The sequence below is a fragment of the Pygocentrus nattereri genome, chromosome 26 (assembly GCF_015220715.1).
Source record: "Pygocentrus nattereri isolate fPygNat1 chromosome 26, fPygNat1.pri, whole genome shotgun sequence".
NCBI lineage: Eukaryota > Metazoa > Chordata > Actinopteri > Characiformes > Serrasalmidae > Pygocentrus > Pygocentrus nattereri.
Genome location: NC_051236.1, coordinates 24,606,422 through 24,622,064, shown reverse-complemented (window position 1 = coordinate 24,622,064; position 15,643 = coordinate 24,606,422). Strand labels below are relative to the sequence as shown.

The 15,643-nt window shown below is 40.6% G+C and overlaps 1 protein-coding gene across 1 annotated transcript; it reads right to left on the bottom strand.

Moving 5' to 3' along the window:
* Positions 1-1,406: 1,406 nt before the first annotated feature.
* On the bottom strand, positions 1,407-15,414 carry ak4 (adenylate kinase 4). The gene is made up of 6 exons (XM_017684583.2): positions 15,261-15,414; positions 14,924-15,075; positions 12,845-12,964; positions 7,655-7,827; positions 5,258-5,376; positions 1,407-3,115 (listed from the first exon to the last, which is right to left on the bottom strand). The coding sequence occupies exons 2-6, from the start codon at positions 15,063-15,065 to the stop codon at positions 2,989-2,991; spliced, it is 681 nt and encodes a 226-aa protein (XP_017540072.1). The 5' UTR covers positions 15,066-15,075; positions 15,261-15,414; the 3' UTR covers positions 1,407-2,988.
* Positions 15,415-15,643: the final 229 nt, after the last annotated feature.

Here is a 15,643-nt window from a genome sequence, read left to right as displayed (position 1 = left end):
AAGATCACACCAAAAGCAAGACATGTAATAGTGTGCGAGGTCACAAAGGAACCAGGGGTACCTTCTAAGCAACTAAAGTCCTGTCTCACAGTGGCTAATATTAATGTTCATGAGTCCACTGTCAGGACAACATTGAACAAAATGTTGTGCATGGCAGGGTTGCAAGGAGAAAACCACTGCTCTCCAAAAAGAACACTGCTGCACTTTGCTAAAAATCACATGGACAAGGCAGAAGGCTATTGGATGTTTTATGGACAGATGAGGCCAAAATAGATCTTTTTGGTTTAAATGAGAAGCGTTATGTTCGGAGAAAGGAAAACCTTACATTCCGTCATAAAAGCTTTATCCCATCTGTGAAACATGGTGGTGGTAGTATCATGGTTTGGGCCTGTTTTGCTGCATCTGGGTCAGGACGGCTTGCTATCATTGATGGAACAATCAACTCTGAATTATACCCGCAAATTCTAAAGGAAAATGTCAGGACAGCTAAAACTCAAAAGAACATGAAGCAGGAAAACAACCCTAAGCACACAAGTCATTCTACCACAGAACAGTTAAAGAATAAAGTTAATGTTTCGGAATGACCAAGTCAAAGTCCTGACCTGAATGCTATAGAAATGTTGTGGAAGGACCTGAAGCAAGCAGTTCAAAGGAAGAAACCCACCAATGTAAAAGACTTGAAGCTGTTTTGTTTGGGGGAATGAGTTTAAATTCCACCAAGCCGATGTGCAGAACTAATCAACAGTTACCGGACACGTTTATTTGCAGTTATTGCTGCACGACGGGGTTTCACCAGATACTGAAAGCAATGGTTCACATACTTTGCCACTCACAGTTTTGTAATATTGGCTCATTTTCCTCAGTATATAAGTGACCAAGTCAACATTTTTTGTCTCATTTGTTTAATCTTTGTCTACTATTGTGACTTGTGTGAAAATCTGATGAAGTGTAAGGTCAAGTTTATGCAGATGTATAGAACACTCGATATTCGGAAATTACAAGCTCTTAAGCACCATTGTATAATCTAATTATAAAGAGTTAACATTTTGAACTTTGTTACATTTGGAAAATATGTAAACTGAGCAATAAACACAGTTAATACGAAAGTTGTTATTCACTTTATTAGTTATTCAAATTAGACCTCTGCATTTAACCCATCCGTGCAGTGAAACACCCACATATATGCACACTATTGAACACACACACTAGGGGGCAGTGACCACACTTGCCTAGAGCAGTGAGCAGCCCTATCCATTGCTCAAGGGTACTTCAGTCAGGGACTGTCAGCCAATGGGATCAAACCAGCAACCTCCAGCCCACGACTGCCCCCAACTATCACTGCCACCACTACTGAGTTGAATTGTATTCTGTCATTTGGTGGATGAAATAAAACAATAACAACACTATTCATTTTTGAAAAAATATGTTTATTTCTTTTGGAAAGGGCAGATTCAGAACCCATATAAAGACAAGGCATCCGGTGTGGTACTGCACAGCAGGAGGGTGCGGAGGAGCGAAAAAACGTTTCCATGAGCCCTCAACAATTTACAACCTTTGGTTTGCAGTTTTAATGTCTTTTCGCACAAAGACCGATAAAGAGAGAGAGATCTTGAAGACATGGTATATTTTTCAGAGGTAAAGCAGTATTTTCTCTCATTTTGAGCTACATGATGAGCACTGTACACACTCTCTCTCTCTGAAGCTGAAGCTCTGACACTGTGGTTAAAGAAGATTATCTTGTTTATTTTTCAGCAGGTGATTGTACAATCAGATGCTCAGGGCTGGGATTTGGTGCAGCCCAAGATGAACTACAATCACAATGTTATGATGAGAAAAGACTTAGCTGTATCTGGTCAAATGATTTTGTAGGTTTTCAAAGTGAAAATAAGTTAACACATCCTCTACAGGGAAAAATGTAGAGAATGTGGCATTTATTTGGCACACAAACTCCCCAGTATGTTAAATTGAGCAAATATACACTAACTATGTGTTCAAATGTGCACAAGTGTGTTCTTAGAAAATCAAGAAAACATGTCATTTGATGAATTTGGGTGTTTAAATATTCACATACAACTGTTTATCTTCATCAAAATGATGTGGTATTGAATGACATAATATATCTTAAATTTACATATATTTGCCATATATGTTGGCTAGGACACACTAACGAATAGAAATAAAACATTAAAACACTTGTAAGTGCTACTTCAGTCATTCTTGTCTGCATGTGGCACTTGTAATAGACAGTGTTCTATGCTGTGCTGCCAAATGAGTGTTTAAGGCATTCCTTACATGTAACATTGTCTCAAAGTCTGTTGGTCCAAGTGTCATGAGCCAAATGACCAACCATTACATTTCTCACAGCTGACATTATGCCTCTATCACAGTCTCCTGAAGAGACTGCACATACAGTCTCATTTAAATCTGTACACACACTCAGTAACTGTAGGATTCACATATTGTTGTGGAAAATTTCACCATAATAAAGAAAGCAGCGTAAGCTTTAGGTGCATCTTAAGTATCAAGAAAAGGTACAAAATCAAGTCATTGGAATGTTGGACTGAGTGTGATGTTAAACTACTAGACATTCCCTTTCACAGCAGTCACATATATTCATAATTTACATCTGATTACTTTGTATTTACTTATATACTACACTGGGTAAATATGAGAAAGTGAGCCTCGATTTCTTTCATTTAAAATTTCTGAATATTCATTTACTCTTAATCAACAGCATTTATGGCTGTGCTTCCTGGAAATAGGCAAAAACATAACTAATAACCAGGTCTTTGTTACTGGCTGAGGTGCAAACTTGACCAATGATTTTCACAACCAAAGCTATTTGAAAGTCAATGAGTGACAGAAGCAGCCAATAATGATCATTTCTTTGTTCTTTAAGAATTGAAGGCTGGTGTGAAGCGAAGTGAAGGTGCAGGTGATGTGAGATGAAGCAGCCCTATACTGGTGATTGAAAATGTAACAATTCCTTCAGTGGGTTGAGGCTCTCTGTGCGTCCAATCGATCAGCTGGAATCTTGGCACTCAGGAGAGAGCTGATGTAGGGCCAGATGTGATCCGTGTCTGTGTCTGAGAACGTGTGCAGAATTCCTTTGGCCCTGCACAGAAACAATACAACTGTTATTAGAATATAGACTCTATAGCCTATTGTAGTAACTCAGGATCTGTGGAAACCACTGCTGCCTATGGAGTTCATATGAGCAAAATGAACAGAATCGAGAATTATTTCTGAGAAAGTGCTTCCTCTTTAAATGAGCTCTAAGAAGGAGCAATGGTCACCACATACAGTGGGGTCCAAAAGTCGAAGACCTTGTTGAAAATCTGGCTCAAAAAGAAGGTCTACTGATGACGATACGATGGCAGAAGTGAATATTGTTCTCTTTTAATACTCTTTCAATGCGTTTGAAATCATTTATCGCTCCTCAAGGAAGACATCCAAAACAACCAATATTGCAAAATATTTTTCAAAGGTTCTTCAACCTCACTTCGGACACTGACACATGTTAAGGCCTTTGTACAAAAAGACCAGACTGTATTAACGTTGTACTAGAAAAGAATGTTTTTCACTAGTAGCCTCAGACTTTTAGACTGCACTGTACACATTAAACTACCAAACAACACAGAATATTCATGAAACATGAAACAGTAGCGAGTCTGAAACTACAGTCCATGCCAAACCAAAGAAATAACCATTGATGAGTATTAAATCTTTTATCTAAAAGCTACAAGTGTGAACTTAAAAAAACTAAAATAAATAAATAAATAAAATAAACTACATAAGCTGTTAAAAATACTTTTAACATACATAATATTTCCACCGTTTCTACTGCAAAAATGCCTCTATTAATCCACATGCTGTCGGCACTTGCTTCACACATTTTATCTGTCCATAGCATTTGAACTAATACTGCTGTGCAAAGTTTATCTAACATTACTGCAATCATTTCTGCACTTACTTAATCCTCACCACGCCTCTCTCTAGAATGTAACACATTGCCAATTTAACTCGCACTGGCTGACCTGGCAAGCTCTGACCAGCAATGCTCAACAGACTAGTTACTCTTATAAATCAGTGTTGAAGTAACTCCTAATGTGCTTATTTCACACCGAACAAAGTTAAACTGACAGGACTCAAATTAACCATAAAGTTAATTAAACACTAGTGTTTTACTGTATGGTAAGCATGCCAGCCTCTAAAAGACACAAAACTGGCAACAGTAAAATTCCAGACAAATGCTAAGCCTAAAAGCCCATACTGCACTCACAGTATTGTCTTCCTTGTAACTTACTATTCATACATGCAGTGACTGAGGCTTTAGGGTTATAATATTCATTATAATGCATAAATGTGCATTCTGTACGTTGTTAAAAGCCCAAATCCTACATTTTCCTGTGGTTTTTAATCCTAAAGTCCACTTTAATATTATTCAGTTCACATTCAGTTAAGATTTTCTTTATCCCTTATAATTAAACAGGCCATGTTTGTTTTTGCGCCTTTAAGAATAATATGTAAATGACCTCTTTTCTGATTGGCTGTCCTGTATTACACATTGTTCAAAAAGCAGACCAGCCTGAAACATTCCTTATAACTTCAGGATGAGGCAAAACTGTTGCAGGCTGAAATGGTGAATATATGCAAATACGCTGGTTTTTGGGACATCACAAAAAAAAACAATGAATTCAGAACAGGCTGTTTGGGCAGTTTAGTTTCCATATATAGTCTTAAATAGTATTTACAGGCTACATCAAACTGTTCTTTTAAAAAAATAAAAGATGATTTAATTTTACATGGTATAGGTCCTTTAAGTAAGACTGTGGCAGACATGCCCATTTTTACTACAGCTGCTTCCGACACTTTCATCTGGTAATAGTTTATCTGCCTTTTATCCACCCATAGTGATGCAGTTGTTTGCTGTAGTTATGTGACCTTTTTTATTTATACAACATTTCTGTAGATGACTTTTCATATATTTTGAATTGGGAAAGTGCTTTGTTCAAATGTGGTTAACAGAATGAGATTAATCTGAAGTCTGACACTGCAATAAGGAGAATATCAAGAATGAAAATGTACAGATGCGCAGTTCTTCAGCACATTGCTTAGTAACAAAAGAGAATGATTCTGTCCTCATCCTGTAACAAAGTCTGAACTGCCCATGAATAATTGATTCATAACTGCAGGGAGTTTATTTGGGTCACCCTGTCAACAAGCATCTGTCGCTCAGTCAACTCCCACAACTTACTTGTATAAGTCTATGACTGGCTTCGCCACATCTTTGTAGTGCCTCAGTCTGGCAACCAGAGCCTCTGGTTTGTCGTCTTCCTGTTGAATTAGAGGCTCTCCGGTGATATCGTCCACTCCCTAGACACACGAAACAGAACAGAGGACACAATGGGACATAAAATAGGCTCCTAAATGGTTTCTGATGACAATATGGGGCAGAGAATGCAATATGATAAACACTTTACCACCCATGTGATTCATTCTATATCAGAGAACATTCCAACATGATAGTCATATTAACATTTAAACTGGCCATGCTATGGCGTTTCTTGTGTCTCAGGCTTACACAAGTCTATTCATGTCACTTTATGCTTCACCACTGCAATTAGTTCAAATGCCATTGGCACAAGTTTTAATTGTGCTCTGCCAGGGATTAGGGCTGTCAAATTAAAGTTCGGCTGCCGGCCAGTTAGTAACACACAATAGCTACCAAACACACAGAAGAACATTACTGATCATTAATAAAAGAAAATAACTATTAGGCATTTAAATTTACAGGAATATTTCCAAGCATCCTACAGCTATTCAGCAATTCAGCCACTCTGTACAAAGTGTCGTCTTTTAACAGTAATAGGCAGAAATACATTCTCCACTTCTCTCTGTGGTCAGATGGCAGACTTTTTTCTGATTCTGACAAGCAAACACTCCAAATTCAGGCGCACTGTTGCACAGTAAGCTAATAATCACAATGTTTGTACATGTGTAATGTAGTGAAGCTGCTACTTCAGCTGTTTGGCTAAGTGCTGCTACACAGCCACTTCAGAAATCTGCGCAAGTTAAAGACTTTCTTTACCTGAACTCAATGTACAGACTTTCACCGACTCTCAGCAACCACAGTTTTACTGGCCTGGAATGTAATATCATTAGCCTGGGGGACTTTCTGGAAATATAGACATATCGTCACTGATGGAACAAAATCTCATCTTTGTTTTTGAGCTTTTTTTATTTATTTAGGTCATTTACAAATGCCAGTTGCTTTTTATACTGTGTAAATATATTTTATGAATGGAGCAATAAACGGGTTTTTCTCTAAGAAAATCTAAGAAAAATCTTTTTAAAAAACTGTACCACTTTTTTTGGATTTACCAAAAATTATGCCTGGTTGAATAATAATTAAAAAAACCTGAATGATTCATTTGATTTTAAATTCATTTTTAGTAATATTTTCCAATTTAAGTGACCGTATTCTCAGTACCACAACACATTAAGGCCCTGTTCACACCTGGTGACATCCGTCTCGTGTGATCTGATCATAAGTGGACAGCGTAATATGTAGCTGTTTATACCTGTGTCTCATGATCGGATTTGTCATACAAAAATATACCGCGAGTCTATATTCATATTAGACCACACAAACTGCTAACACAATTTGTAAACAAACAGTAGGCGAGATGAAAAATGAAGCCATTTAGCTGCTTTTGTCTTTACTGTGATGACGCAGTTGATTAAGGTGGTCCTTTGATGCTGTCGAGCATGCATCAATATGCTTTAGCACACTGTAAATGTTGTGATCAAATGGGCACCTGACCACCTCTGAAGGTACTTCGAATGATCTGATCACAATGTGTCTACAAGAGGTGTTGAACCCCGTTCACACCTGAACTTATTGCTGTCCACTTACACTCAGATCACTTCTTTAAGAGTTAAAAAACACATTCAACAGTCAAAAGTGACAAGTTCATTTTTCCTTATTAAAAAGGGGGGAAAAAATTAAACATTGGTAATGAGAAACAGATATTTGGGTCCACTGCAGTAACAGAAAAAAGACTGATCTACTGAATTATGTGTATTTGTTTTTATGAGTTGATTATGGTACACAAATATTTAGAGACAAGATTTCAGGTGGTTTTCTGAGAATGACCCAGAAATAGTTCAAAATTACTTGGAGAAAAGTCTTATTAACATTAACTTGCATACCGCAAAGAATGATTTTGCCATTTGGTTACTCACAGTGACAGTATACCCTTATCAGATAGGGATCTCACACCTCCAGACTGAAAAATAGTGCTTACTTTATGGTATCTTCTTGACAAATAATGTATTTAAAATTCTAAAGTATTTGAAATATGTGACAAATATACAAGGATTAATTCTAATTTAATTTTTAAACACAGCTGACAGCCCTACCGGGCATAAAAATATAGAAGGTTTTCAACATTGGTCGTTTGAAATTAATTACTAGAATTATCCAATTCAATAAAAATTTTCAGTCAAAGGCAAAGACTCAATGATTTTTTTTTATTAACAATAACTCCAGAAATTGTACAAGTGCTTCTTTTAACTCCAGGAATTCCAGTCTGACAGCCTTCCTTACTCTGAAACAGGCTTCTACAGGGCCGGAAAGGAAAGTGCCTACCTGCACACGAGGAGGGTTGAAGCACATGTTGTACACCCTCCTGCTGGCTGGGTGTATCCAGCGATGACTCAGTCTTTCCTTCAGTGTCTCCAGGGGGATGTTAAGGCTAATGACCACATCCAGCTCACAAGTACTGTTCAGAGCTTCAGCCTGTGCTAGAGTGCGGGGAAAGCCTATGGAAGGAGGAAGCATTCTAAATTTCATGGAAATAAAACCGATTCTGTTCTTCCAAAATATTTAGAGCTTAATCACAGTAAATGACCGTTTAACCTGTACAAATAGGAAAAGCCTAAAATACAGGAGGAGCAACTGTACTGTGTCCTTACATGGAGGTGTTCAGGTGCATTTTGTAACACCATAAAGAAAGAACAGCAACTGCTGGCCATCTCTAATTTTTGTTACTCTCATTACTCGCCAAGATGTCAGTCAATCGTATTACAGTTTTATGCCTGGAACTCCAGGCTGGAATGAACGGTAGCAAAATCACTACTATTCAAGACTAATCCATCATCACTGTTTACAAGCCACAGACCAGAGCAGGCTGGGAGTGTTTCAACTTGTTTCTAGGTCAGACGCCACCTTCCCCACTCGGTTAGTGTTTGATATCTGATCTTTCACTGGGTGATAGCATTGAACTAGAGAGGCCATTGAGCCAAGTAAGCAAAGTGTTTTTAAGTCTTCACTTGGAGTGTTTCTGCTCTTTTTACTCTTTTTCTGTCACAGTAGTTAGGTATTTTGAAAGTATGCTGACGTATGCTGTATTTAGAATATTCAAGTACACTGTAGCAACTGTGGTGAATTCTTCAAAGCAGAGATAAAGGTGGAAGATAATGGACTACAAGTGCAAGGATTCTTTGGATGATTTGTAAACAACACACTTCTACAGAAGTACTTCATGATATCACTGCCAAAATGAGTCAGTTTCTACTTTAGCTTACTACTCTATGGAGCCTCTAAGGCGACAGTGATTAATATCACTATTGCAGCCACGAGGCTACAAATGAATATATTGAGGCCATGTGGCTACAGGAAATGTAACTCTTGGCTTCAATATAATCATTCCTGCCCTCAATATATTAATTTGTGGCCAAGTGAACCTAACTGATGTAATCACCATGTCACCTTCAGAGCTCCAAACTATTCTACTATTCAGGTAAAATCTTTCTGAAGTAACACTAAAGAAAAGTCACCATAGGTTGATCGTTAACTTACTCATCATTATTCAGTAACTCCTTTGAAACTAATGAGTAAGTTATGTAGTTATGAGCATAAATAATTGAAGTGATGGCCTACAGACAGATTCTTAAGGTTTAAGGGGTTTTAATTACAGATTTACAATTGCAAATGTACAGCTTTGAATTCCACCAATTTTTTTAATTTTCTGTATAAGTCAATCATTGAGCTATAACTGAAGCCACTCAGAGTGGTTTGATGTGATTTTGTTCAGTAGAGAAAATTACTGACTTAAACTTCTTTACAGTGGTGATGATCGGTATAGTCATTTTATGTATCATGTAAAACCACCGGTGAACCCATGTGTGTCTCCTGGGTTTTTATTTTGTATGTATATGTCGATGATGATGGTAAAATAACTGTAAATCTAAAAAAATCTCTACATGTACCTGTGTATATGTGTGTACACACACACACATACATATATGTATTTATATCCCATCCATCCATCCATCCATCCATCCATCCATCCATCCATCATCTTCCGCTTCTCCGGGGTTCGGGTCACGGCGCAGCATCCTAAGCAATGAGGCCCAGACCTCCCTTTCCCCAGCCACTTCCACTAGCTCTCCAAGGGGGATTCCGAGGCGCTCCCAGGCCAGCTGGGCGATATAATCACGCCAGCGTGTCCTGGGTCTTCCCCGGGGTCTCCTCCCAGGTGGACTTGCCTGTGACACCTCCCGAGGGAGGCGTCCAGGAGGCATCCTAACCAGATGCCCGAACCACCTCAGCTGACTCCTCTCGACATGAAGAAGCAGCGTCTCTACTCCGAGTCCCTCCCGGATGACCGAACTTCTCACCCTATCTCTAAGGGAGAGTCCAGACACCCTGCGGAGGAAACTCATTTCAGCCGCTTGTATTCGCGATCTCGTTCTTTCGGTCATTACCCAAAGCTCATGACCATAGGTGAGGGTGGGAACATAGATTGACCGGTAAATCAAGAGCCTTGCCTTATGGCTCAGCTCTTTCTTTACCACAACAGACCAGTAAAGAGCCCACATCACTGCTGACCCAGCACCAATCCGCCTGTCAATCTCCCGCTCCCTTGTACCATCACTCGTGAACAAGACCCCGAGATACTTGAACTCCTCCACTTGAGGCAAGAACCTATCCCCGACCTAGAGAGGGCTCTCCACCCTTTCCCGCGTGAGAACCATGGTCTCGGATTCGGAGGTACTGATCCTCATCCCGGCCACAAACCGATCCAGCGAAAGCTGAAGTTCGCGGCCTGATGTCCCCAATAGGACCACATCATCTGCAAACAGCAGCAATGTGACCCTGAGGTCACCAAACCGGACACCCTCCATCCCCTGACTGCGCCTAGAAATTCTATCCATAAAAATTATGAATAGAATCGGTGACAAATGGCAGCCCTGACGGAGTCCAACTCTCACTGGGAACGAGTCTGACTTACTGCCGGCTATGCGAACCAAACTCCAGCTTTGTTTGTACAGGGCTTGAATGGCTCGTAGCAAAGAGCCATGTACCCCGTACTCCCGAAGCACCTCCCACAGAATACCCCGGGGAACACAGTCGAATGCTTTCTCCAGATCCACAAAGCACATGTGGACTGGTTGGGCAAACTCCCATGAACCCTCCAGAATCCTGGAGAGGGTGAAGAGTTGGTCCAGTGTTCCACGACCAGGGCGGAACCCGCACTGCTCCTCCTGGATCCGAGGTTCGACTATAAGCCGGACTCTCTTCTCCAGTACCCCTGCATAGACCTTACCAGGGAGGCTGAGGAATGTGATTCCCCTGTAGTTGGAACACACCCTCCGTTCCCCCTTTTTAAAAAGAGGCACCACCACCCCAGTCTGCCAATCCAGTGGCACCGCCCCCGATGTCCACACAATGTTGAAAAGGTGTGTCAGCCAAGAAAGCCCCACAACATCCAGAGCCTTGAGGAACTCAGGGCGGATCTCATCCACCCCTGGAGCCTTGCCACCAAGGAGCTTCTTAACTACCTTAGCGACTTCGGCCTCAGTAATGGACAAGCCTATTCCCATGTCCCCAGACTCTGCCTTTTCACTGGAGAACGTGTCGGTTGGATTGAGAAGGTCCTCAAAGTATTCCTTCACCGCCCAATGACGTCTTCAGTCGAAGTCAGCAGCACACCATCTGCACTATATAAAGTGCTAGCGGCACACTGCTTTCCCCTTCTGAGTCACCTGACGGTTTGCCAGAATCTTTTCGGCGCTGACATAAAGTCACTTTCCAAGGCCTCACCAAACTCCTCCCATACATGGGTTTTTGCCTTGGTGACGACTGAAGCCGCAGATCGCTTGGCCTGTCGATACCTGCCAGCTGCCTCTGGTGTCCCACAAGCCAACCATGCCCAGTAGGACTCCTTCTTCAGCTTGACAGCATCTCTCACCTGGGGTGTCCACCACCGGGTCAAGGATTACCACCCCGACAGGCACCAACTACCTTACGGCCACAGCTACAGTCAGCCGCTTCAACAATGGAGGAACGGAACATGGCCCATTCTGGGGTTCAATCCCCCACCAGGGCAAGCACCCTACACTATACCAATAAGAGTCCTTGGGCAAGACTCCTAACACACTACCTTGGCCTACCTGTGTAAAAATGATCAAATTGTAAAGTCGCGCTGGATAAGAGCGTCAGCCAAATGCCATAAATGTAAATGTAAATTCTGAGTCAATGTCCCCCACCTCCCCTGATATCTGGTCAAAGCTCAGACGGAGGTGTGAGTTGAATATATATTAGATAGATAGATAGATAGATAGATAGATAGATAGATAGATAGAGAGAGAGAGAGAGAGAGAGAGAGAGAGAGACCAAAATGTTATCTTGGGGCAAAAATACAATAATGTCTTCATAATTTTGTTGTGTATTCTCAACTATGTTGTGTGTTAAATTTCTGTAAGGGAGCTATCAGCTATATTAGGACGTCTGGTTCCGGTCACCACCGCTATGAACAAGAATGTAGCATTTCACATCAAGCCGCTGTGAAAATATTCTTTACAAGCAATTACAAGATTATATATTTACTTGCATAGTTGTGCTGAACTTTATTTACACTGGACAAAAATCATGAAAAAAGGCTCCTGTATTTATAGAAAATTATTACCAGAGCATTTAAAAAAATAATACTCAGAATTCTTGGCATACATAGCAGGCGTATACACGCCACCATGTATTTTTGCAATGTCACAGAAAGCTATATTGTCTGAAAAAGTGACTCTCATAATTGCTACGTTTCTTCTCCATGCACTCACTGTCCTGTGTAACAGTGACTCAGCAGGTTAAGGCTGCACACTGAGAACACATGTGGAGCAGGAAGATTTTTGTTCTGACTCTATGGTGGGCACCAAAAATGTTGACTTCCTCTTTCCTCTAATCACTGTTGTTATGTCCTTGAGCAAGAGCTGTTGCAACATTTAACAGAGAATTACTGTCTTTGCTACCCCGCCATGGCAACCTTGCAAAAGAGTACAATGTTCAAGGCCTCAATCAAAAACAGATAAAAGCAAAAATACAATTGTGTCATTTCAAAAATGTGAGATATTTTTGAAGTGCACCGCTGGATAATTTACTTACAGAACTTGGATTTAAATCTTCTCAGTGTTCAGGGAAGACCTAGGTATGTGTTAGAAACTGGTCCAGGTCCAGACCAAATGCTGTTTTGCTGTTCTATTTAAGTTCTTTTTAGGTCTGCAAGACTTTTCTATTTGTTCTGATGAAAAATGTAAAACATTGTGTTTCTTTTCTAAGCAAAAGACTGATTAATAAAGTTTTCACATTTTAATTCCTCTGTTTGCTTCAAAGAGCTACACATGAAAAATAATTCATTTAACATTACAATATAGCTTTTATACTGCTGGTGAAAAAAAAAAGATACCTTTAAGAATTAGGCAGGGTGTCACTGGACAGGAAAAAGTAGTGGTGCTGGAAATAGCACAGCTACAAATCATGCAGAGACGTTTTCTACTGTACCGTCCAAGATCCAGCTGTGGCGAGTCATGGCCTCCAGTCGGGGAAGCAGCAGGCGGGTCATGACATGGTCTGGCACGAGTAGACCCTTCTCTATGTATGTTTTAGCCAAATTTCCAGCCTCTGAAATGAGAGATAAAAGCATTGTCAGTGTCCTTGGTCTGTAAATCGGGAAGATTTTTTAAAATCTCTTTATCAATGGTAGTTTCCTCATTAGAAATGTGAGTCACAACCTACAAGATGTTTACACTGACCACATGTGTATGCAGTACACAAGGAAGCTTAAAGTGGTTCTTCTACATCTACCCCAGAGCTAAAGTCTATAGTGAGCAATCACTCTTACAAAGAATAAGATAAACATTTACACCCAAAAACAAGATATGAGAATAGGAATGTTTAAGCCTTAATTTTGGCAATTGCAACCTTAAACTAATCTTATAATAAGTCACTCTGAAAGAGTGAAACGTGGAAATAAGTGAGGTAAGCTTACCACCTCATTAAATGCAATGTAAGAACGCGGTGCAGCTGGAGTACAGTTTATGGGTTATTTGAAACCCTGATGAAATTTAGCATACAGTGCAGCCACTGTGACTCTGGAGAATAGACGTTTTGAACTATATTCTCAGAAGTAGTGGAAGTAGAGCAGTCAAAAACCACAACGTTAAAGCATTGTTACTTTGATTAAATAATAAGACAAGAAAAAGCAGAAGTAGCCACCAGGAACAACTCAAGGAAAAACAAATAGCACGACCAAAATCACGATCAGCGCATAAAACCGCAGCGGACCTTAGTGCGTTCACATTCATCAGTATAGGAACTGAAAGCTGGTAAGCAATTCTTTCCTTTTTAAGATCCCTCTGAAATGAAGCTCCAAACAGGAGTGATTAAAATGAAATTAGGAAGGAGCAGGTTCCTGTCCTCCTACATATCGAGTAGAAGAAAAAGTATTATGCTGACTGAAATCCCACTTTAACTCTTCAAACTCCTTTATGGAGTCGAGTTAACAAGCTCTTTGGACTAAACTGTCAGCATTTCGCAAGATGGTCTGAGTAATATTACACTGGTTAAGACATTCTTATCAAGGTTCTGCAATACAACATGAATTTTGTGACACTGATGGTACAATCAGTTGCAGTTCATTTAATTTACACCCAAGTCTACTAAGTTAGTACAACTCTCTCATATAAGCCCAACATACTCAGTCGTTTTACTCTCAGCTGAATTCATGGAGTTAGCACTATTTACTCAGTTTACTTGAGTGTACACAATAATAAACCTGTGTGCTGTTCATAGTTCAGAGAATTTATGGTCTAATGATTTGAGTCACTTAGACTTAAGTGGTTTGAGGAAACTGGTTAATTGCAATTAGTGATTTAATCATGTTTTCTTGTTCATTTATGCATCTATTAAAGGAGAGGAATTAAAGTAGCTAAGCTAGCTACAAGTCAAAAGGGGCCATATTAGCTAATTAGCCAACTTGCTTCTTAGCCAGGCTTAGTAAAGCTATGTGCTCTCACACAAACGTCTTTCACCCAGAATCATGTTTATTCAGGAAAAACCCAGCTTTTACTTGAGAGTTAAAACGTAAAACAATTTTAAAAACTCTCACACCGCTAGCATGCATGCTAAAAACATTAGCTAGAATGAGCTACACAGCTAATTAGATAACAAATAAACATGTTCTCCGTACAACGCGAACGCGTCGTTTCCATTAATTAGTCCTGTATGTCTCAATGAATGTATTTACTGCTTTCTTTTATTTACCTTCAACCTCTTTACCTCAGACTGCGACACTTAATTTACATTTTGTTTGCTGTGAGTTAATATTACTGCAAACTCTTAGGCGGAAAGTGATCTGCGATCATCTCGATCAACCGCGGTTAGGCGATTATGCAATCCTGCCAGACCTGCTGCTGATCTGTAGGAAGCAAGTGTGCAGTAACGCCACAGTAAGGCGCTCGGCCCGCACGGCATCTTCAGCCAGCGCCGTTCTCCTCAGTTGAACCCCCTCACTCCGGCCAACGTCTGAAACGTGCGACCGGAGCTTTCGAAGAAAAGTTTAGACACGTGGAAGTGACCCACCCGTGCTGGCAGCGATGTTCTCCCTTACGAAGTCGCCGCTGGACAGATGTTGCAGGCCGAAACCTCTGGCGATCCGCTCCGAGATGGTGCCCTTCCCCGAGCCAGGCGGACCCATGATCACGGCTCGGAACAGTCTGGACATTTCCTCGGTCCTAAAACAGGGACACACAATGAAGAGACCAGAGCAAACGGGCTTTAGCACAGGCGAGCTGGGCGGGCAACATGAGGCTAAACTGTGTTCAGCAAGTGGGTCGAGTTGGATGGGAAGCTAAAATAGCCTTAAAACGGGGAAAGTGAGAAACTAAAAAAAGGGAAGCAGAAGGCAAACTAGCCCCACCTGATAAACCCCCTCTTTTAGCTGATGGTGCCTTTCAGTTTCCACTGAGACCAAATCAACGTGTTTTAGTGCAGTTAAGCTAAAAGACTAGAACTGTCCTCTACCCACTTCTGCACCGAGATGGAGGCCGCCTCTCTCTCTCTCTCTCTCTCTCTCTCTCTCTCTCTCTCTCTCTCTCCCTCCTTCTCTCGCTCTTTCTCTCTTTTCCAGTCCCGGCAAATGAATGGGCGAGAAATCTGAACGCCCTCTTTTCCGAACACCTCCCAACACAGCGCAGGGAAAACAAGACGAAGAAAAAAAAACACAAGGCGCGCACCGGATCATGGGATTTGTAGTACTGTTGACTAACCCCGATAAATAATCTTGATCTCGAGTGTAAACTT

Bases quoted from the DNA above. Each gene is read 5' to 3' on its own strand.
- ak4 (XM_017684583.2), bottom strand. From the start codon at position 15,065: ATGTCCAGACTGTTCCGAGCCGTGATCATGGGTCCGCCTGGCTCGGGG. The intron at 12,965-14,923 runs GTGGGTCACTTC...CTCTCATTTCAG, and splicing joins GAACATCGCTGCCAGCACGG to AGGCTGGAAATTTGGCTAAA. The intron at 3,116-5,257 runs GTAAGTTGTGGG...GTTTCTGTGCAG, and splicing joins CCAGTCATAGACTTATACAA to GGCCAAAGGAATTCTGCACA.